Below are 22,573 nucleotides of genomic sequence, written 5' to 3' on the forward strand. Positions count from 1 at the left end.
CAGCGGCGGGACCGCAACAACTTAGCTTACGTTAAAAACGTACTATGGCCCCGGATAGGATTAGCGCGCCTTAATTTATTGACTCCCTGCCTCACTGGCGCGGGGAAGAGGGCTCGAACCCCCCGTGGCTCCGAGTTAACGGCGTTTTACAAGAGGGGTGACCCGTCACAGGGGAGCTGCCACGAGCCGAAAGATGCATATTGCATGCTTGTAATCAAGTCTGACAAAATATCGTGCGCGCAGTGTGATCGTTCTATTGTGAATTATATGAAATATTATACATCATATATATATATATATATATATATATATATATATATATATATATATATGTATATGTATAAGGATCGGAAATGAAAATCATCGGGCGGAATGCACAGATCGAGAGATGCCGCAGCTGTATTTAGAACCATTTTCCCTCTACGTTTTTTTTCTAAGAGGAGGTGGATATTTCGTAATCCAGAACGAACATCGTTATATTCCAGTCGCGCCAGTTTATTGAAAATGATTGATTTATGACGTATCGAAAAACTCGGGAAAGCTCGACGTCTAGAAGCCTGATCCTTTAAGCCCGTAATACTTGAAATATTCAATGTTATAAAGGGGATATACGAATGATCACTCTGCAATTATTTCGATTGACAAGAAAATGACGCGGATAAATGTTGAATATTGAATAGAAATAATCGAGTATTTATCGACTGTGTTTCAAACTTTACTCCCTGTATAGTTTACAGGCGTGCCGATGCTAAAGATAGCGATTGAAATAAAATTCGCGATTATTTCAATCAGTTTATAATTAATCCTTATTTCTTTCCGATATATTGATAAAAAATGGTTTTTCTTTTACTCTTAAAATAACAAAAGTTATTTCATTGTGAGATAACATAAACGACGCCTGATTGAGATAAGAAGAATAAAGCGGATAAGAATAAAGAAATGTCGTGACCATTATCGTTTTGATTGGACAATTCCTATTTATACTGTGTATTAAACTACGTGGCATGACGTGACTTACGTACAAGCGGCGTAGAAGTTTGCATTCCGTCCAATTCTCCTCAACGAGGCAATAACGGGCGTCTCGAAAATCTCCCGTCCTCTTGCCGCAGATCCCCCTAATTAAGAACACTAGCCACTAGCCGCATTAGAGAAGGGAATCCAGCAACGATACTCGTGCAATGTCCAAGCGTCTCTTTCTCGCGTTCCTAGAATTAGATTTCAGGTTTTATTGGCGCCCGTATATACAGCAACAGAAGAAAAGAATATTGAAATACATGAAATTACCCTAAAAACTGAAACATAATAGAACATTATATCTCAGTTATAAATATAAAATATTATAATATAAATATTATAAATAACGTCCGAAACGCACAAATCCCCAACAACAAAAAATAAATGGAAACGACCGTTCAAGATAAAATTGCTTTCGAACTCAGCATGTAAGATATTTTTTTGTATCTCTGATGGGATACGAAAAGTGCACTTTACAAATTGTTTTGTAAATTCTTACTTAAGCGTTGCGTCGAAAAACATAAAAAGATATGTACAAAAATGCATTATTTTTCATAGCTCTCCACGTTCTAGATTCCCAAGTTTCAACTAAGTTACTATAAAGCAATAAATAAACGTGTGAAATATTAAGTTGAAATTGTGACAATATTTTGTAAAAATATGATTCTCTCATTTTCGTTCACTCTGACTCGTTAAACTGAAAATGTTAAAGCGCAATTTTAAACGAAATGTAACGTTAGTATAGTGTTGCCATCCAGCAGTGGAGCAATGCAACTAAAATGCGGCAAAGTCGAGTCACCGATCGATATAAGATACGATTAAAAACGAAGAGATGGACAATCACCCGTAACGTCACTATTAATGAGTATTATTAATTAGGTTATTACAGTTACATTAATTTTAAATACATGAAAAAAATTTACGGAAAATTCATTAAATATAACTTTTTCAACTGATTTGCGTAAACTAAGTTAATTTATATTATTTTCATACATAAAATAATAATAATTTTAGAATAGGAGTTACCAAACTTTTTTGTCAAGAGGACCATATTAAAATTTGTGTATTATAATAACAGATTTATTTTTAAAAGTCATATAAAGCAAAATATCTTTAGTTTAAAATTCTTTTATATATTATAACGTCGAAATTTCTTAGCGAGCCGGATAAAACTTCATCGCGGCCGAATCGGCCTGGCTGAGTGCACGTTATTTTATGAGATCTCCTACTTTAGATGGACGCTGTATTTTAGAAACTTTTGAAGAAGAACTGAAAATCACACTCGACATCGAAATGAAATTCGAATGAATATTTCAATCAATATTACAAATTATCAAATAATGAATTATATGTTGTACGACGAATGTAATTAACGCAGTTAACGTTGGAACGACGACGTACCTGGCGATGGTCCCGCATCATTGAATTTTCGCTGTATTTTGACGAGGAATAATCTCGACGCAGTATGCGGCGACTTTCCCAGACATAAAAGACGTCTTTGCAATTTCATAAGCTGTCTGAATGTTCTCTGGGTTCGATCGATTCTTCGGGCCGGCATAGGCGTTACAACGACGTGATATGCTCGGTGAGAGAAATTCGCGATACCCTTTCGCGCGCAAGATTTACCTTCAAGTCTTCTTCTTCCCAGGTAGCATTAATGTCAAAAAGGTATCTATAAGTTGTCGTTTTAAGGTTGCCTTTATGATTTTACCATAAGATGACCAATGGATGCCTTAAAATCGATATCTCGTTTACTGTTATCCGAATGATGTCTTTTTTATGATATCTTAATGGAGAGGAAAACCTGTTATCCTAAAGTCACCATTTTACTTTATCCGATAGATGACTGTTTTAAGGCATCGAAATATCATCAATTTAATGTTATCCAAAAGTATCTTCATAAAAGTTGTCCAAAAGGTATCTATCGGTAGCGCTGTTTCTGCCTTCTGTTGTAGTCCAAAAGATGTTACCAGTTAGATATCATGTTGTAGTGGCATTATTGACGTCATTAAAACGATGTAGGAAAGTTATCATTTTTACGACGTCTTCTTGATTATGGAAATATCTAGAATAAGTCGAGATTTTATTGCGCCGCGCGTACGTATATGCGATATTTTATTCCATCACGAAAGAGACAAATTGATAAAAAGTGTGTAATTAATAACGTGTAAGTATATACTTTCGCTTTTTTTATATTTTTAGTATATATATACATGCATATATCATAAAGCGTGACTATATAAAATACACGTGTACTTTTCAGGTTATACCGAGTTATACACGCAGTAATAAATAAAGTAAAGGGACGTACACTATTTTTATAATATTTTTCTCTACATCTGGAAAAAGTTGTGAGTATATACACAGTAATACTGATCTATTCCGTGTTTTATTATATTTAATAGTTGAAGTTGAAGGGTTATAATTGCGATATATTATAGATTATGCCATTATGGGACCTCCGTTGAGACGGATGAAACCGTTCCTTAAGCTCTCACAACAACAGCAAAAGCGACGAATCCGCGCCCTTGTGCAAGCAGATCTCGCTTACCTGGCAAATGCAGCAAATAATGCTGCGTCTAGTCCTACTCGTCCTTCCTCATGCTCACCGCCAACAGCTCGTGCTTCTAATATTCCTGATGACGTTTGTCATCAAATTGATGATTTCTTTGAACGCTTTGATGACGCAGAAGATCTCAATTTGCTAATTAATGAAAGACCGACACTGACTAATACAGATATCCAGTTAGAGAATCAGGCTCAATCGACTATCACTCGTCCCACTAGTATAACTAATCTTCAAGATTTTCTTGCTCATTGGGCAATCCAAAACAAAATACCTCAATCCGTTGTGAACGATCTTTTGAGAGGGTTAAAGAAATTTGGTCATCCTGAGCTTCCGTCTGATGCTAGGACATTATGTGACACGCCAAACAGAACTGATATACAGGCTCTCGCTGGAGGCACTTATGTTCATTATGGCTTAGAGAGGGCACTGAAGGAACAGTTGAGAAAGTATAATGTATTGCTGCAGCGTAATTCTGACACGGAAATTTCTGTGATTCTCCAAATTAACATTAATATCGATATATTATTTTTCAGATGGTTGTAGACAGGAACGAAAGGATTTTGAGAATTGCATTCTACAAAAACTAAATGAGTTGCTAGAAGTAGGGCGAAGAAATGATAACCCAGTGGAGCGTATAGATCGTCATCATTATGCACTTCTCCCCCAGATGCCATTCACTGATATTAACGAATTACAAAGATTCGATCGTGATCTCAAAGACAATGGACAAATGCGAGATCAATTTGTACGTATACGAGTATTGTGAAACTGTGCTGATACATCGTTTCGTCAATATTTAATTAAGTTTCTTAAATTGTTGATATTTTCTAGATGAAAAAAATTCAAGACATCGGCGGAAAATCAGTTCAAAAAGCAGTGAAATATGCAATGGAAGTAGTTATGACGGATGATTTGACTCAACAAGTCGTTTGGACCCTTGGAGCTGAGAAAAAACCAAAAATCTCCAAGTTCACGTTTCCATATATCATAATTGGTATGTACATGACATATAACACTTTTGTTAAGTTCTTCGCCGTAAAAAAGTTACCACGTCTCATAGTCTACTTTTTCAGATGTTGTACGTAACACATTTGAAGGGACAAAAATCAAAACTGTCGAAGACCGAATTGCCGAGTGGCTTCGCCGTGGGGGCGATCGAAAAAAAGCAGAAAATAAACGTCGTGAACGTCAAAATCTTCAACATCAGTGATATGGATTCAGCATTGTATTTGGTAGATATATATATATATTCGAATTCATCTTTGCTCGTTGTTACATCAACGAAAAGTCGATAAATGGAAGTATGCTTCAGATCTTTGCTAATAAACAAGCTTTATCTCTGCCATAGGTACAACTCGTTCACACTACACGGCGATTTGATACTTGTAACTTTGTCGTAACTTCATCAGCACGATAGTGTCCAATTAGCTAAGAATTAATCGTTTATTTCACGAATATAATAATAACGCGAGCTAACATTCGTAAAAATTGTCAGATTTTCTAATGAGTTATATAATTAATATAAATTTATGTTTATCGCAGATTTTATTAATAATAATAAATTATTATTAAGATTATATTGTTGGCGTATTAATGACGATACATTGATTAGTGATTAATAATAAATAAATTATAATTAATTAATACATTGATAGATATTAATAATATTAATGATTAATAGATATTAATAGATTCTATTAATGATTGTCACTGACGATTAACGGCATCACAAATTCTGTTTATTAATAGAGTGAATTAATACTTTAAGAAGAGTCCGATTATTGTCGTAGAATTGAAGGCGGCTTAATTTGGCCTGCGATAATGACATTTTACTCCGTAGCCTGTCCAGTTATACGAATGTTAGCGCCCACATCACGTAACACTGCTCATAGCGATAAGTTTACTCTAAATGTCCATGTTGCTCATTAGTTGAATAAAATGCGATACGATAATTTACCACGCGAAATAATATTAAGCTTCTCTCTAAGATGTAAGGATGTTTAATAAGTAATATTTATCACAAAGTTCCAAATATATATATATATATATATATATAAATAATAGTGTGAAATATGGATTTATATTAATTGTATTATATACTATATGATAAAAGTTTATTGTTATCTGAAATATGGATGTACACAATGTAAAGTTAATTGTATTATCTAAAATTATTTAGTACACAGGTTACAATCAACTGGTATATTTTATAATATAATATATAAAGTTGATATAATATATATTATATTAATTATAATTATATCAACTTTATGTTATAAAATATACCAGTTGATTGTTAACTGTGTACTCATAATTTTAGATAATACAATTAACTTTATATTGTGTACATCCAGATTTCAGATAACAATAAACTTTTATCATTTATTGTTCACCTGTCCCTGTCCTATATATACCATAAATAAGATATCTTTTGGACATCATTTATTAGTGCCGTTTAGATGCCATTTCGTTAATCTTTTGGACATCTATAAGACATCTGTTGAATGACAGTCATTTCTGTACAGCATTTTGGTATAGCAATTCGGTAACTTTACGTTGACCTATTGGCAACTGATACAGGTTGACCATATGTTGCCAATTTGGTAAACGCTATAAGTTGCCTTACAGTTAGCATATGGACATCGACAGTTAGCGTACGGATATCCATTACGTACCGTTTAAGTAATCATGAGACACAATTTTGTTGTCAAAGAGGAATCTTTTTAGCCAACTAAAAAGTCATCCTAGTCCTTTTTCGGTTAACTTTCAGATATCTTTTAGATATCATTTTGCTACCTGGGTTCTTCTTCTTGGGCGGCACTCGATTCCCAAGCTCGACACTTGTAAATCGGCGATCGCTCGTGATTCTTGTGAATAACGTATACAATTGCGAAAAAAATACTTGAGCGATTCGAATTGGGATTCTCCGCGATCCGCCGCGCCGGCGTTCCGCAACCACAGATTTCTAATTTCTATTAATCTGTGCCGCAAGCCGCAACTCATCCACTCATCGCAATACGCGACATCTGTCGCGATCAAAGTCGAACCGTTTAGAATTTATGTATCGATCGCCGGTCGGTATGTCGGTAACCCGTCTAAAATCTTCCGTCGTGAAACGCCGGCGCGGAACGTTTTTGCCACGTGACGCGACACGCGACACATGTATGTGCGCCGTGCGGACGCATATACTTGTGCGAGACGCTACGCACTACTACTGTGTCTCTCGATGGCTTTAACTGTGTAAAGTCAGCTGATTCCGACTGTTTCTCTTCAGATCAGATGCAGGTGGAAGAAGAAAGTATGGTCAGAGACGAGTATCCGATTCAGGACGAGGTAAAAAAGGAAGGGAACGCGGAAGAAACGGCGCCGACCGAGGAAACTAACCACGACGACGACGACGTCGACGAGGAGATGAACTATGCCGTGGACGAGGAACACTCCGATGACGTTTCCGAGTATCTCGAGGACGGGGTCTATCCCGAGGCGGATGTATATGTTGGTAAATAAACGTATATTCCTCACTATATTCTAGACCTTTTCGAGCGAATCTTGCACTGGCACGCGCTGTACGACTATGAAGTATTTTGTCGCGCATTGTTGACGTGTACCCAAGTGCGTAAAAATATATGCATAAATATAAATAATTTTTAGGACGTGTACTTGAATTGTTTGTTGTGTCTTGTTTTCGTTGGCTAGATATCAATAAGTATTGTAACGGCGTAACGTAAAGCGGGGTGACCGCAAGTACCTATGTTGTGTGCAGGTATGAAGGCGTTGGAGGACGAGTTGGATCATCTGCAGACCGCTCTGGATCATTTGGAAAGGAAGAACGACGATATACACGCACAGCTGACCGAATTGCTGCAATCGAATCGTGAAGCTAGGAAACAGTTTCGGGAATCGCTGCAAGTTGAAGGGCAACAATCAAAGTGATGATCACTTTGTGCTTAGAAAACCGTATAATTCAAGGTATAATTTGTTAATTTGTTGTCCGAAGATATCCAAGTTATTATTTCCTCCGATCTTGTGAACGAGTTGTTTCATCCGTAAGAATGAAGGACATTTATATTTCGGATCGATTCGAAACTTATATTTTGTCTATTGATTGATAGCATTCCTGGTAATAAGAAAAATAAAATAGAGTTAATTTATCATATAATTATGTATATACATATGTATGTGTACCTGTTTGCAAATATTTTAATGCATTTTTATTTATATTACATATATCGAGGTTAATTAAACTGTAATTTTTAAACGTTCTTGTGTTACACGTGAAATACATTATTTTTTTACTAAATTCTAATAAATATTTTATTCGAAGAGAATAACGATACACAATATTTTTCTAATGTTTCTATATATATATGTATTGCAATATGTGTATAGATGTTGAGAGTTAGTAGGAATAAAGTAAAAAATATATCTTTAAAAATAAAAATAAAACGCATTTGAGAGAAAAATATGTTTCTAACCACGAGTAAAATGATTAGAAGATATAACGAAGACCTGTAATGCGATCGTCTTCGTATATAACTTGAGAATTATTCTGCGATAGTTCATATAATACGCTAAACGGGAAAGAAATATCCAAACAAACGATAAATGCATATGAACAGTTTTGTAAACTTTATTTTGCATATAAACAAACAGATTTAATATAACTGTCGATGGTAGTAAAAGTATTTTTAATCTGCTAATTTCAGCTATAGTTATCCTGTACTTAATAGTAAAGAACTGCTAGATTAATGTGTTAGATGTACAAATCAGTAAACTAATATAAACAATGTGTTTCACAGATCTACATGCAGGAATTCTGTGTTACGTTAAATATTGAAGTAGTTTTGATGTGTGTAGTTAGATCTCGATAGTCTAGCTGTCTTCTGGCCCCTAGTTATTTTTAAACGGTACCATTGTTCTTTATTACAATATGTACACATTAAGTGCAATCGATAATGATTTATCATCATCAAGCGCAACACCAAGTAGTTTTCATAGTTTTCAATTTCTTCACTTACATTTTTCATTAATTTTTGAAAATACAATCTGTGATTGAACAGTGCCATATTACAACTATATAACATATACATTCAGTCAAATGGAAATATTCGGCACGGCAAACAACCTCTGAACAGTCTGTGAACACACACACACACACACACACACACACACAATTATATTTTAATATATTAAATAAATAAATTGACATATGTTGAGGATTTATCATATTAGATTTGTTTGAAATGAATGTATACCCTTTCAAAACGTTATCTTAAATGTCAGACTGAGGTTTAAGTCTTTATTGAGAAAATTGATCTCTTGATTGTACAATATGTGGAATTGTGAAAAATAATATGTCTGAATTTTACTTTTGTAGATAGAAAATTTTAAAAAGCGACATCTCTAAATCAAAATGAAACATAATGAAGGTATCGTAACATGTAGTTAAATTTTTAATGTATACTTATATAGTTTTAATCGTCTGTTGCAAATGCACTGAATAAATGTAAATGATAGTAAAACAGTAATTACATATAATCAATATATATATATATATATATATATATATATATATATATATATATATATCAAACAATATACATATCAAACAACCAGTTTATCATACAGAGTTTGAGGGGCCAAGTAACTTAGTATATTCTTATTGGACATTTAACACACTGTTGTACAGAAAGACATTTAAAAGATTATTAACTTATTAGTAAAAAGGTTCAAGAATAAGATTTCAGTGTTTAAATCAATTACACGCTAGTCCCTTTATTCCGAGATATCCAAATGACTTTTTATACGACCAGAATGTTTTCTTTTACAAATAATTTTCTTACATTAGCTGCCAGCAGTATGTTATATTCTTGTTTTATATTACATTATGTATATCATGTTATATAATGTATACATAATTCTATATGTAATATATATAACAATAATATAATCGCATTATATAATATAAAATGATTATATTATTCACATGTAATCACGTTATATTATATATCATATAATTTATTCTTCACATATATAAGACATTTATACGAAGGTCGGTACGATATATATCCAATGTCTCCTAATTTTTTCTCAGAAAATTGTATTTCTAAAACTATGATTTTTACATGAAGTTATGTTCTTTTCCTATGCATTATTGCCATCTGTAAGCCAGACGCTGTATATCAGTGCGGTAAAAATCTTTGCTTTTTGACTCTGAAGGTTTTCTTCATTATCTGGAAAATGGAGTTCATAAAGTGTATCCTTAAATAGGTCGAAGAGATGGTAATCAAAGTTGAAGAAAAGTATTGATCAAATCCTCAAGATTCAAAGCAAGGACTTTTACCGCACTGAGGTTTTATTCTCGCCGAAAAATATTGCACACGATACGTTAAGAATACCATTTTTACAACCAATAGCACACTTGCCAAGTGTTATTTTTTAGTGACATCATTACATATCGTGTGCGACATTTTTTGAGAACAAGGCCCCTGGTGTGCAACGTCTGATTCACAGATAGCAAGTGCATAAAAAAATGGACATTTAAAAAATGAAAAGAAAAATGGAGATTGTGGAAAGATGTATACACACAATAAAGATTATACATTACTTTATGTAAAAACTATAGTTTCAGAAATAAAATTATCTGAGAAAAAAGTTAGGAGGCATTGCTTTCGTACCGATCCTCATATATTTATGAGACATACATCAGAGTATTCTAAATTGGAAACAAAATAAGAAAATTTTAAAGTTTTCATAAATTTATGGCGAAAGGTGCAAAGACATTTCAAAGGCATTTTTGCATCCAAGATACACATTAAGATTTTAACTATAAAATATGTAAAAAAAATCACATTTTTTTAAATATTCTCCGTTCAAAAATTTTAAAATATAGTTATTTCTATTGTATAGAAAACACTGAAACCTTAACTTGCACTATCACTTTTTATGTTTTTATAAACAAAAACAACTTTCACATACACACACGTTGATCAATCTAACAAACTTGTATTCTTTTTTCTATAGGATACAGAAAGATGCTACATCGTTCTATCCATTTGTGTTTTTACAAAGTTTATATCTTTTTCAGAAAGAAAATCCTTTACGATTATCAAATATGTGTGAAAATTCTTGAGGTTTATTTTGAGGGCCAACTTTATTAATCCTACTGTCCATTCATGCAGCGTCATCTTTACAATAATTTTAATAATAAAAACAAGGAGTATACTATGAAATAAAGAAAAGTTCGAAAAAGATTTTTTGCTAAATAAAATATGGAAGTTGACAAATTACATGTTGGGCATTGTTTACTTTTTGAATTTGATCTAAGACATACTGCGGCTGTAACACATCGTAGAATATGTAATGTGTATATGGCAATAATGCAATAAGTAAAGAAGTTGACAGTTCTGATTCCAACACTTTCGTGTGGGAAATCGACAGTTTGAAGATTAGTCATGTAAAAGACAAAATGGTGACAAAAAAGCTTTTTTGATGGCAACACCTTGTATACTATATTGTATATTGTATTGTATTAATTATTTATGTATGAATTTATCCATGAATCACTGTTCAATATGTTTTACTACATGTTTCAGTTGATACCGTATGATTGTGATTGCATAGAACTTGCGAATATGAAGAGATTATTTTAACTGTATCGAGCAGGTCGGAGTAAAGTTGGAGATAGCAGCAAATACATTGCATTAAGTTGGTCCACAAATAAACCGCAAGAACTTTTGCACATACCTAGTACATACAAAGTAAGAACAGAAGATTTCAAAATCTCACGTTTGTTAATTTGAAAAATTTTGGGTAACTAAGTATCTCGTTATGTAATTCTTAGCAATATCAAGGTTACTCCTTTTTTATTTTTGTCTGTATATTGTGTATTTTATTTCGCAACCTAAGTAACTTCCGTTGTGTTGTCGCATAGAAATAATGTTCTTACTTTGAGTCTGATAGTAAATGCCGAAGAGATTATAACAGTGCATTTTATATCTCATTCTTCATATTATCATTTTTTCCTAAGTAATCAAGAATCCAGAATCGTTTCCATCAAAAAACTAAAAGAAAGATATATTTATATATAAGTTATACTATGAATAAAAAAATATATAAGAAAAAACAGAATATTATACCTAAAAGGAGATTATATATTACTTTGACTTAATTTTCAAAAGTTTATTAAGTTTTTTGTGTGAATAAAATATGTAACATAATATATTATATAGAATGTTATAGAAAATCTTATGTTAATTGTATAAAGGTTTTGCATGAAACATAATGAATTTAAAATGTTATGGAAAGTTTAATGCTATTTGCATAAAGATCTTGCATGAAATATTTTAAGCAAATTATATAATAAAAATTGCAAAATAAACAGCTATTCTTATTTCTATTATTATATGTATCAAAATAAAGCGCATTGATACAAAATTTAAAATAATGTACTTATATTCTATAGCCTTTCTCTTTCATTTAATTTCATTTAGTTTCTTATACAGTTATTTCAATTTTTCGTAAGTTTTTGTAAACTGTGATATATTTGTAACATAAGTATTATAAGTTATACAACCATAACATGCACTGTTGACCTGAAGTTTGCTTATATGCATCAATATTGGAAAATTCTAATTACTTGAATCTCTTGAAACTATTATACTCAAATAAAAAATTATTATAATCAGCTCATTAAAAATTTTTTTTAAAGCTATAATGCACAATGTAAAGTATAATTAAAACTTAAAACATTTACGAACCATTTGTTATGGTAAAACAGAAATTTTACTAATTTCATCAATACGTTTATTATTTTGATTTTATTATAATAAAATAAACATATGCATAGTGAGAATATTTACAGTTACATTACAGTTGCATTACTTTCTAATTTAATTATAAACAGGGATATTACACTAATTCATATTAATAGAAACATATAATGAAAATAATGTAACTTTTGGTATATTATTAAATGTTAAACGGAAATTATTAATTTTAATAAGATCTTGTTTTCTAATGCAAACTCAATAGATTTTACATGCTAAGCGCTTATAAAGACACTTAAAAATATCTATCATTATATGTTGAAATTTACAGAATCTTAGTAATTATGGAATATATTGAGATTTGTATTCGTTTTAATTTTAGTAGTTCTGTTGATTAAAGATATCGCTTGTGCTTATCCACTCAAAATAAAATCTACTAAAACCAAAAAATTGGATGCAACAGTGATCAACCTGTAAAATAATCTATCTTTAAGCAAAGACCTTTTTGTAAAAATAATGTATCTTTTTATAATTAATTTTTTAATCTAATTTCTAAATTTTTAATCAATTTCTAAAATTTGAGACAATAATTTTAGTTGTATAATATATTGATCATCATAGTAAACATAGTAAACGTAATACACATTGAATTTATATGGTTAAACTTTGAAAAAATGGAGAAAGAAAAAAGTTCTAAAAGTATATTAGAAATAAGAGAGAAACTCTTACCAATATATATATTTAATGTTTATGATTTTGCATTCATATTATTTGTTACTAGAGCATCAAGAAGTGAAGCCTTCGTATCCCCTATATCTATATCTGAAGTATAGAGATTGTTCATCTGTAAATCTGGTGGATTTGATAAAGATGTATTTCCCAAGAGCATCTCCTCATCAAAATCAAATAGGTTGCAGGGATTATATGCCATAAGTGAACCCGCAGATTCATTGACAGAATCTGGAACTGTGTATAATTAAAATTATTAATTATCTTTTACTTTATTTCATTAATTTTATATAATTAAACCATTAGTTTCATAATAACATTTATAATGGAATAAACAAATATAAAAAAATTATCTTTTTCCTCTATGTATATTTAATAAATTAAATATTTTAAAACATATATATATATATATATATGTATATACATATATAAAATATGTATATTAAATATAGTATATATAAACTTTAGAGCTCATTTGGTCATATTGGCAAGCTTTTTCCTAAATTGGCTCAATGGAAAATTTATAAATTATGTAAAAACTTACTTATATGATCATCATCCTCTTTTCCACAATCTAGATTCAATTCTGGATTAGTTGATAATCCAAACCCCGTTGGATCATGTGCACTCAACAACTATAAAAAGAGAAAAAATTTTTAATAAATGTACTTTTCTCTATAAACAATTTTTTATTATTCTTGCAAAAAATTTTCTTTCTTTCTTTTTCTAATATGTAAAAAATATTTTAACATTTTAACATTATATTTACCTCAAGAAGAGTATTAGCATCAATGCTGCAAGTTTTTTCATTACGCAACATATCACTCAATTCACTGTGTATCTGTTTCAGATTATTCTGTGTATGTTCCACATGATTGTACATTTCTTCCCTGTACATAAATTATTAATGAAAAATTTAAATATATTTATTTAGTACTTAAATAAAAAACATTAGATATAAAACATAAGTAAAACGTTAGATGTAAAGCAGTGCTTCCATTAGATAAAAACCTGGAAAATAATTATTCATACAATAAGATACAATAATAATGTAAGATTCACAAAAAAAGAGAAATGTGATATCCTTTATATTTTATCGTATTCATAAATATTGTAGAGATTAATGAGTATTGTATACAACATAAATAACTGTTCTAAAAAAAAAACAATCTAAAAATTAGATTATTATAAATTAATTATGTTAAAACTGGATTATTATAATGAAAAAAACTGTGGGAAAGAAATATAAAATAGATTTATCTATATTATAAAAAAATTTGTATAAAATATAAAAAAATAATACCCCTCTTTTTCATTGATAATTTCCACTATAAAATTAAGCGGAAATTATTGTTAGTAAATACTTATATTACGTATGGTCTATAATGGACTTACATCGGTTCTTCTAACCTGTAATTATCGTCAGTTTTTCCAGAAGGATGTACACGGCTCACCGATAAATCTCTTGATGAACTCGGGCTTGCCCTATCATAGCTGTTATTCTCTGTTTGTGGCGATTTTATCGTTCTATTTTCATTGCATTGCTCATTGTTACTTGTCACTAAAACACTTCTTTCGCCACCTATTTGATTGAGTCTCTCATTTATTTTATTAGGATTGCTGTTATCGTCTTCTGTACTCCCAATATAATTTTCAATATTATTATCATCGAGTATTTCCGGGACAATTAGGATATCATCTAGCTTCATCGACACATCATTGCCTAAAGCTTCCATATTATCCTCCTCCAGTCCAACTAGATTATCCATATTATTGTCATTGTCAGCTTCTTGAGATTTAATGTTCGCTGCCATCGCTGCGAGCTTAGAGCTGCGCATAGTCGCCATAGGTATCGGTTTAGAACCAATAGACTCATTTTTCACAAAAGTTACAGGCTCGTCTTCGTCGGATATTTCAAGCACATGTAATTCTTCCCTATAAACAAATATAAATTGATACCAACCATCATTTTCATTTTACAACGCTCAAGATCAGCCTTAAATTCTCTTTGTCTATACAAATTATTACATACTTAACCCTCAGTTACCTTACGTTTTTACACCCCGATATTACCTCACCAGGGTCTGAGAGACCCCTGTCACTTTCTCTAGCTTGTATCTTTAAGACAAATGCATCAATTTGAAGTCTTTTTTTTTTAATCGATGCGTCTTTTAAAGATCTACAAGACTGTGCAAGTTAGATTATTCCAAGTTAAAAAATGTAAATGTTGTTTAAAAAAAAGGAAGATGTGTTTTTCTAAAAAAGCGAAAAAGATTGCTTTTTTTTTCAAGTTGACTTTTTTCAAGATACAAGGGTTTTATGAACGTTTTAAAGACCCTGCACGTTTTAACAATGTGCAGGGTCTCTCAGACCCAGGTGAGGTAACTGAGGGTTAAATATATTCTTATATTTCAACAGAATAGTGAAAACATGAGAAAAATAGTATGTTCCAAAGCAACATAAGAAGTAAGAAATTCATGCAATCTATTACATCAGTCAACAATAGATTATTGTAGTACTATAGCTATCAAATAAAGATATCAATATTATACAGAAATATACAAATAACAAAATTTTTTTATAACAGAAAAACGTTATGTCTCTTTTTACTTTATTTTTCTCTTTCAAAACATAAGAAACAATATATTTTCTATAGATATATAAAAGGAGCTTTTCAGCAAGCAACACAAATCCATACAAGTGTCGTTTTGTCTTTGTTACTCACTGTCAAAAAGGAAAGATAGAACGACGTTTGTATCAACTTGTGTCGCTTGTTGGAAAGTTCCTAAAGAGTATAATTTCATCAAGCAGGAACATTCAGGAAGAAAGATCAATAGTGTAACTTGATAGTAAATTATCTATTATCTATATTACAGACTTCATTCATTTCAGATTTACTTTACGTTATTGATCTGTACTATAAATTATCCATCATAGATAATTTACCATTACCTATTATATAATATATAAATATACAATATATATTATAGATATTGATAGATACATTAAAGAAAAAAAAATCATATAAACACATATAAATGTATCTAATTTAATTCGAAATGGTTTATAAGAATTATAAGTACTATATATAATGTGCAAATCTAATTAATATTTCATTAAAATTACATAAATTAAGAAATAAAAATACATATAAAACATCTCACATTAATAGCATAGTAAAAATAGATGAATATCCAGCTACAATGTGAAAGAAGCAATCAAGCAGAGACAACAAAGGCTTATTAAAGATTTTGAGAAATTAATCCGTTCTCTGCAGAAAATAACGTAAAATTTAAAAAATATATTTTTTCTCACATAATTATTAAACATTTTCTAGATTCCTGGAGCGTTTAATAGTATTTTACATTATAAGATAGAGAAACTTTAGCATCCTCCCTTATTATTATAAAAAAAATTTGATTATATTCCTATACAATGCAATCACATTAATCTGATCCATGCAAAAAAAATAGCATATATTCATACATAGATACTCTAATATAACAAAATAGCTACAGGCAAATCTTAGAACACCAATAGAATACCAAATGATAACAAGACAAAAATTAAGTTAACCTTGGCTTTTCTCCGTTTTCCGTTGATGGAATCAAAATTCTGATAGGAACCTTGTTTTTCCTCCTAGTAATATTTAAGTTTGTATAAATATAATGTACAAGAGATTTAAACATTTAAATAATATTACTAAATCCTATTGAATTCTAATGTAATTGGTCATTAAGTAAACATTTTAGCTGAAACAAATTATAGTAACTTGGATTTTATGAAATATTTGTCTGTTTTAAAGATTTTATCGTTATAATAAATCTTATGACATATATCATATCTCTCTGCTTGGTATTGAATACTACAAATTATTTAGTATGACTCTTTCTTTCCGCAAACTAAATTTTTCTTAGAAAATTTAAAGACAATTTTCCTTAATAAAAATCTTAATAGTTAGTAATTAAACTCAAGTAAAATTTGCAATAAATTTTACTTTTTTCAGTTTATAGCATAATAATATCGAAATACTTCATGTATCCTGACATTTTTTCAAATTTCATAAAGAATAACATTATATGTCTACTTTTTGCAAGTATTATATACATTGTATATATTATAATGTTCCATTATGAGTTAATATTTGTTTTATATGTCGTATATTCTTCTAGAAATAATCTTATATACGTATATACATACAGTATATATGATATATATTTCTGGAAGAATATACTAGAAAATTTAAATGTATAAATACGTATATACTCTAAAAACATAATACAAAAAAAAATAAATCAAACTTACTTCTTTTTACCCTTGCAAACACGTTTCTTCTTTATCTCAATCTTAGGATTCTTAGCAAAATTTTTATGTAATTGAACAGTTTCTATATCTTCAGCATCGGTCGGTATTTCAATATGTTCTTCTGGACTTTTAACAGTTGGAGTTTCATTTTCTAGCAACCTAGAATAAATAATTATTAAAATATCAATGTATTTATGTAACAAGCGTAAGCATCTTATCTTTTTAACTCCTTGGCTATTAAACAAAAAAGTACTTGTGGGCCAAAAATGTTTTTGACAAGAGTTAATAAAATTATAAAAAAAAAGAATACTTTCTGGAGACTTTTTGAATCGCTGAATCTAAATCTCAGGTCAAAATTTCAAAGTTACAAATTGCAAACCAAAGATCCAAAAACTCGTTTAATTTGGCATAATGTATTGAAGGTTTCTTGAAGCAGCTATTTCAAATTTAAAATTAACATTTTTAAATTAACAAATTTCAATTTAAAAAACAGAAGCAGCGGCTTCAAAAACCCTTTGAAATTCTTGAATTTTTATTTTGAATTTGAATTAACGACCTCAAAAACAAAAATATAATATCTTACTTTAATTGCTCTGGTATAAGTTGTTTTGTTTAATGTGCAGATATTTCCGTCATGACAATCAAGGAGTTAAATATGTACCTCCAAGTTGAAGTAATTTATGTATTATACAGACAAAAATTGCAAAATTTGAATAGCTATCTTTAAAATAAGCAATATATGTAAAATTTATTCACTTACTCAGCAGCAATGTAGTCAGAATCCACGTCTGATGTATCAATTACTTCATGAATTACTGGTCCCATAGGACATTCTTGTGACTACGAAATAAATATTTACTATTATAGCAATTAATGCAAAAATAAACTTAAGTGATGCAACAATCATATATTACCTTGGACAATTTGCTTTGTTTATGTGAACGACCTGAGTCATTTATCATTAATGGATATCGTCTCTTAACAGATAGACCACTTCTGGATGGTTGTACAAGAGTAACAAGAAACTGAATTAGTTTGTTAATAATCTGTTGCTGTTTTATATGTTTTTGTCTCAACAACGCTAATTCTCTCCACAATGTTGCATTTTCGAGTTTCATTTCATTTATTGTAGAATCCATATTTTCTTGACGACCCTTCATGTTTCTTACTTCAGCTATCATCTTGCTCACTAGTTCTGGTTTGATAGCAGGATGTGCTCCATCTTGATTTTTGTTAGATGCAACCTAATAAAAAATAGATATAATTTCGTGATTACTGTAATAAAATATATAGGTATTTATCATTACATAATAAAATGTTAACGCAACGTTTAATCTTTATAATTTAGATTTGCATTTAAACTTCTATTTTTTGTAAATTTTATTCAAGATTTTTTGAAAAATACTTCCAATTTTGCTTTCTTAAAAGATTTGACAATAAGAAGAAAAATTCTTATATATTTCAAGAATTATAAATTATTTCACATTACATTATATTATAATATACAAAATGAGCCGAAAAACATAATACTGGAAAGAGAGTAATTTTATGGTTCAAAATAAGTTAAAACGATGGAATTTTTATCGAATAAGAACTTATTTTCAAAAAAAAAAAAAAAAAAAAAAGAAACTTTGAAGCTTAATCAAATATACGTGCGCTTAACTAACAGTGAACGTAACAAAAGAATTAAAAGAACAAAATAGAACTTTGTTGTATTATGAAATACGACAAAATGGCCAACATTGTCAACAATATCTCAATTAAAAATAAAACATAAATGTTTAAGAAATAAAATTATCTTCGTCTCATACAAATTCACTCATCTATCTTAAAAGTCAACTGATTGAATTAGTTCTGATAGTAAATAACACATACACAAAACATCTGTGTGAAAACCACAAAACCCAACTAATTAACTTTTAAAATTTTTTTCTTAAAAACAATGCCTTAATCAAAAAAAATTTATTCTATCATTTCGATTTATTTTAAGCCGTAAAATTATCTCTTTCCCGGTTGTACCATATTTTCTAACCTGCCTGCATAGAAGCATACATATTAAATTTATTACTATAGTGTATAAGTTTGATAATGTTTTTATTAAATTTTCTCAAAATAGAGATCATTAAATATAGAAAATTTTTTATATCGTATATCTCTGAAATCTTTCTAAATTAATTTCGATCTTTAGATCTTTAAAAGATAACAAAATTATTACATCATAAAATATGTCTTAATATACTCACTTTTCTTTTAATATGCTCCAGTAAATAAGGATGCTCTTTGCAGAAGTACTGATGTGCAAACTCTATTTCATCTTTATCACATTTTAGGCCACCCAGTTCTACAGATACCTTCTTGTGAAATCCATCTAACACGTAAAAAATATTAGTAAATGTTTTCCATTGTCTTTCTTATTTTTTTGTATTATCTATATCAAAAAATTTAAACTTACACATATTCAACTGTCGTATAAAACTGGCCATATTATTATGTTTGTAATAGTATGGCAACAATTCCGATGTAAACTTTGCTTGATTTCTAATGAAGAAACTTCTTCCATCCTAAAAAAAATATGTTAATTTACATGTTAGATTTTCCTGTATCAAATTATGTATCAAAGTGCATATCATTCAACACAATCTTGAAATATCGCATCGTAGCTCAATTTCAATTAGAGGACGTTGTACATATCGTATGCTATCATATATTTCAACAGATTATACTAAAAGCTGCAATTCATTTATCGCTGCCTCCAAGCTTAGATTTCTTTGCGTCTCGATTCGTTAGCTTTGAAGCACATGGCGTCAGCACATGACATCACCAGGTGACGGCGTTGTACAATAAATCATAACTAACACACGGTTAATTCTTAAGCTAATATTTTTTTTAACTTATCATATCGTAATTACATATTAATAATGACAATAAGTCTAGCGGTCCTCACAAGGAAATTCCACTTATGACACGTAGACTGAATCCATCGTACCTAATTGTATGTTAGATCGTATTGAAATTTTCTCCAAGAAAAAATCACGGAGAGATTAAAAATTTTCGATAGGAGTAATGTAATATCGAAACAATCAAGCGACAATCAGCAGGAATTAATAAAAATCGCGCGTTAATAGTTTAACACGTTGACTGCCAAGCTATATATATATTTAGGAAAAGAGTCCTCGACGCCAATTTGAGTTATGCATGTTAAATTATTCAAAACCCAAAATATAATATTCAAAAATAATAAACTTTTTTTTTTTTTTTCACATCCCCACAGAGCTTTGATCAGCGCTGTGCGTAAATCTTCATTAGTCAACACAGACATCGCCGTAATCGCCAAATACGAGCTGTCAGCAGTTAACGTGTTAAGCAAAATGCAACGGGGGCAAAATTGTCGGAAAACAAGCACGACCGGTGGGGTCGTTGTCGCTCCGGTGGTACACATTTGATGTGATTGTTTGTCAACGCAACTGTAATCAATGCAATGGTTGTCGACGCGGTGGTTGTTGACGCAATGGTTTTCAAAACGGTTGTCGGCGCGATGGCTGTTAACGCGGAAACTACGATCCGCGTTGTCACACGCGATTTTACGCCAGGTACCGGATTCTCGCGAACGTACAGGCACAGGCACAGGCACAAAGCATAGGTAAATAAGAGTGTAGGTACTCACGGATGACCACGAAATAAGGTTGTTGGTTTTTGGGTCCTCGACCATCTTCCAAAGCTTGGCAAGGAACGCTGGCACGCTCGAACTCATTTCTGAAGTCTTGTGCATCTCGGCGTCTCGCGTCAAGCCTGATCCTTGAACTAATACCTCGTGCATGTCCCCGTGTTGATCGTAAGGAACTTTCCTCTTCAACGGCGAAAATATTAATGGTAATGGCTGACCGCTGTGACGATGTTGTTCTGCTGCACAATCGCAGTAATCGCAAATCGCACACGCCGAGTGGAGTGGGGTGCAGATGGACTAGCATCTTTCTATTGGCCGCCGGGCAGCTGGGGTTATTCGCCGTTCTCAACACTCTGCGTCGCGATACGACGATTTCGGACGACAAATGACAAATGACGAGTACGACGACAAACGGAGCTTAAGGCCCGGTCTACAATGAATATCGTAAAGGTGAAATTTCATGGGCAGTGAAAAGCAGCAGCAGATCGTACTGATTGGCTACAAATTAGAGAAGTTCTAGAAACTCGAGAACTTCTCTATTTTGCAGCCAATCAGTACGATCTGCTGCTGCTTTTCACTGCCCATGAAATTTCACCTTAAGTCGGAGTCGTAAGAAATTGACCAAGCACAGTTCATTATTCTTCGACCGCAAGGAGAATAATGGATTGTGCGTGGTCAATTTCTTACGACTCCGACTTACGACATCCATTGTAGACCGGGCCTTAATGCCTTAAGAAATCAGAAATCATACATGTATATATAAATACAGAATAAAGTGACACGGGCAATAGACACAGAGTTTCCGTCACGTTGGAAATTCTGTGCCTATTGTTTATGGCCAACCAATCATAGCATTCGAATTTTTTAGGTTGTAATAATTAACGATTTTTTGGTTATTTCCTGTTCCTATTTGCCTGTTGCCTAACATTGTGCAAGGGGCTTAAAACGTGTGCGCAAATTCCATTTCTACGAAAAATTTACAAGTTGATTGGCTAAAAGCCACGCGATAGTCGATCGACTTGTTTTTCTGTAAGAGCAGAATTTGCGCATATATTTCTTTTGCAAATTAATTCAAGAATTTTGAGCCCGTTCTCCGAAGCTGCAAATTTCGCATTTAAAACGAGATCATAAGCGTACAATAAATGGTTGAAAAGAAAAGGAGAAAAGATGAAAAATACAAGAGGTTCAGCTGTAAAGAATTCAAAGAGACCTATTATCTCACAGCGCTCTGTGATAAATTTTGAAACTGCTTCCATAACGCGCTGCCGATAAATTTTGGAACGCAGATGAGGTTACAGATGTTATCTTTTTTTATTTTAGTTAAATGCCCGATGTTGTCGCTCGTCAGCTGACGGAAAGCGTTCTTTTAAGTCGTCGCGCAGGTCCGTGATTCGCGGTTTTTTAAATTCCGTTGTGTTCCAAAACTCATCGAAACACGAGATGCCTAACCTACCTTGCCGCGAGTGTGTCAACAAGCTGCACCTCCGGTGTAATATACTTTAGGCTGAGTTTCCACTGAGCGCG

The 22,573-nt window shown here is 31.2% G+C and overlaps 3 protein-coding genes across 12 annotated transcripts; 2 read left to right on the forward strand and 1 right to left on the reverse strand.

Moving 5' to 3' along the window:
- The first annotated feature begins 2,667 nt into the window (after positions 1-2,667).
- On the forward strand, positions 2,668-5,644 carry LOC143907275 (uncharacterized). Of its 6 annotated transcripts, none has more exons than XR_013259814.1 (7): positions 2,668-2,682; positions 2,970-3,181; positions 3,278-3,365; positions 3,456-4,328; positions 4,415-4,577; positions 4,657-4,815; positions 4,932-5,644. XR_013259814.1 is itself a non-coding variant. In XM_077423943.1 (6 exons), the coding sequence occupies exons 3-5, from the start codon at positions 4,251-4,253 to the stop codon at positions 4,791-4,793; spliced, it is 378 nt and encodes a 125-aa protein (XP_077280069.1). In that variant the 5' UTR covers positions 2,781-3,181; positions 3,278-3,365; positions 3,456-4,250; the 3' UTR covers positions 4,794-4,815; positions 4,932-5,644. The 6 variants fall into 6 exon arrangements, 3 of the variants coding, with proteins under 3 accessions (XP_077280067.1, XP_077280068.1, XP_077280069.1); XR_013259816.1 differs by lacking the exon at positions 2,668-2,682 and having other exon boundaries at positions 2,768-3,181; positions 4,932-5,194; positions 5,239-5,644; XR_013259815.1 differs by lacking the exon at positions 2,668-2,682 and adding an exon at positions 2,768-2,931 and having other exon boundaries at positions 3,006-3,181.
- Positions 5,645-6,755: 1,111 nt separating this feature from the next.
- On the forward strand, positions 6,756-13,432 carry LOC143907276 (uncharacterized). Of its 2 annotated transcripts, XM_077423945.1 has the most exons (3): positions 6,756-7,082; positions 7,347-7,552; positions 13,133-13,432. In XM_077423945.1, exons 1-2 carry the CDS (start codon positions 6,863-6,865, stop codon positions 7,514-7,516), a joined length of 390 nt encoding a protein of 129 aa, XP_077280071.1. In that variant the 5' UTR covers positions 6,756-6,862; the 3' UTR covers positions 7,517-7,552; positions 13,133-13,432. The 2 variants fall into 2 exon arrangements, with proteins under 2 accessions (XP_077280071.1, XP_077280070.1); XM_077423944.1 differs by lacking the exon at positions 13,133-13,432 and having other exon boundaries at positions 7,347-9,188.
- Positions 8,198-21,293, reverse strand: LOC143907271 (uncharacterized). Of its 4 annotated transcripts, none has more exons than XM_077423931.1 (12): positions 21,050-21,293; positions 19,838-19,946; positions 19,629-19,753; positions 18,300-18,629; positions 18,146-18,225; positions 17,386-17,544; positions 16,657-16,719; positions 14,491-15,015; positions 13,850-13,970; positions 13,625-13,715; positions 13,081-13,317; positions 8,198-12,822 (listed from the first exon to the last, which is right to left on the reverse strand). In XM_077423931.1, the coding sequence occupies exons 1-11, from the start codon at positions 21,200-21,202 to the stop codon at positions 13,100-13,102; spliced, it is 1,974 nt and encodes a 657-aa protein (XP_077280057.1). In that variant the 5' UTR covers positions 21,203-21,293; the 3' UTR covers positions 8,198-12,822; positions 13,081-13,099. The 4 variants fall into 4 exon arrangements, with proteins under 4 accessions (XP_077280057.1, XP_077280056.1, XP_077280055.1 ...); XM_077423930.1 differs by having other exon boundaries at positions 8,198-11,646; positions 14,476-15,015; XM_077423929.1 differs by having other exon boundaries at positions 14,476-15,015.
- Between the last annotated feature and the right edge of the window lie 1,280 nt (positions 21,294-22,573).

The sequence above is a fragment of the Temnothorax americanus genome, unplaced genomic scaffold (genome assembly GCF_048541705.1).
Source record: "Temnothorax americanus isolate GAGA-0224 unplaced genomic scaffold, ASM4854170v1 Scaffold8, whole genome shotgun sequence".
Taxonomy (NCBI): Eukaryota; Metazoa; Arthropoda; class Insecta; order Hymenoptera; family Formicidae; genus Temnothorax; species Temnothorax americanus.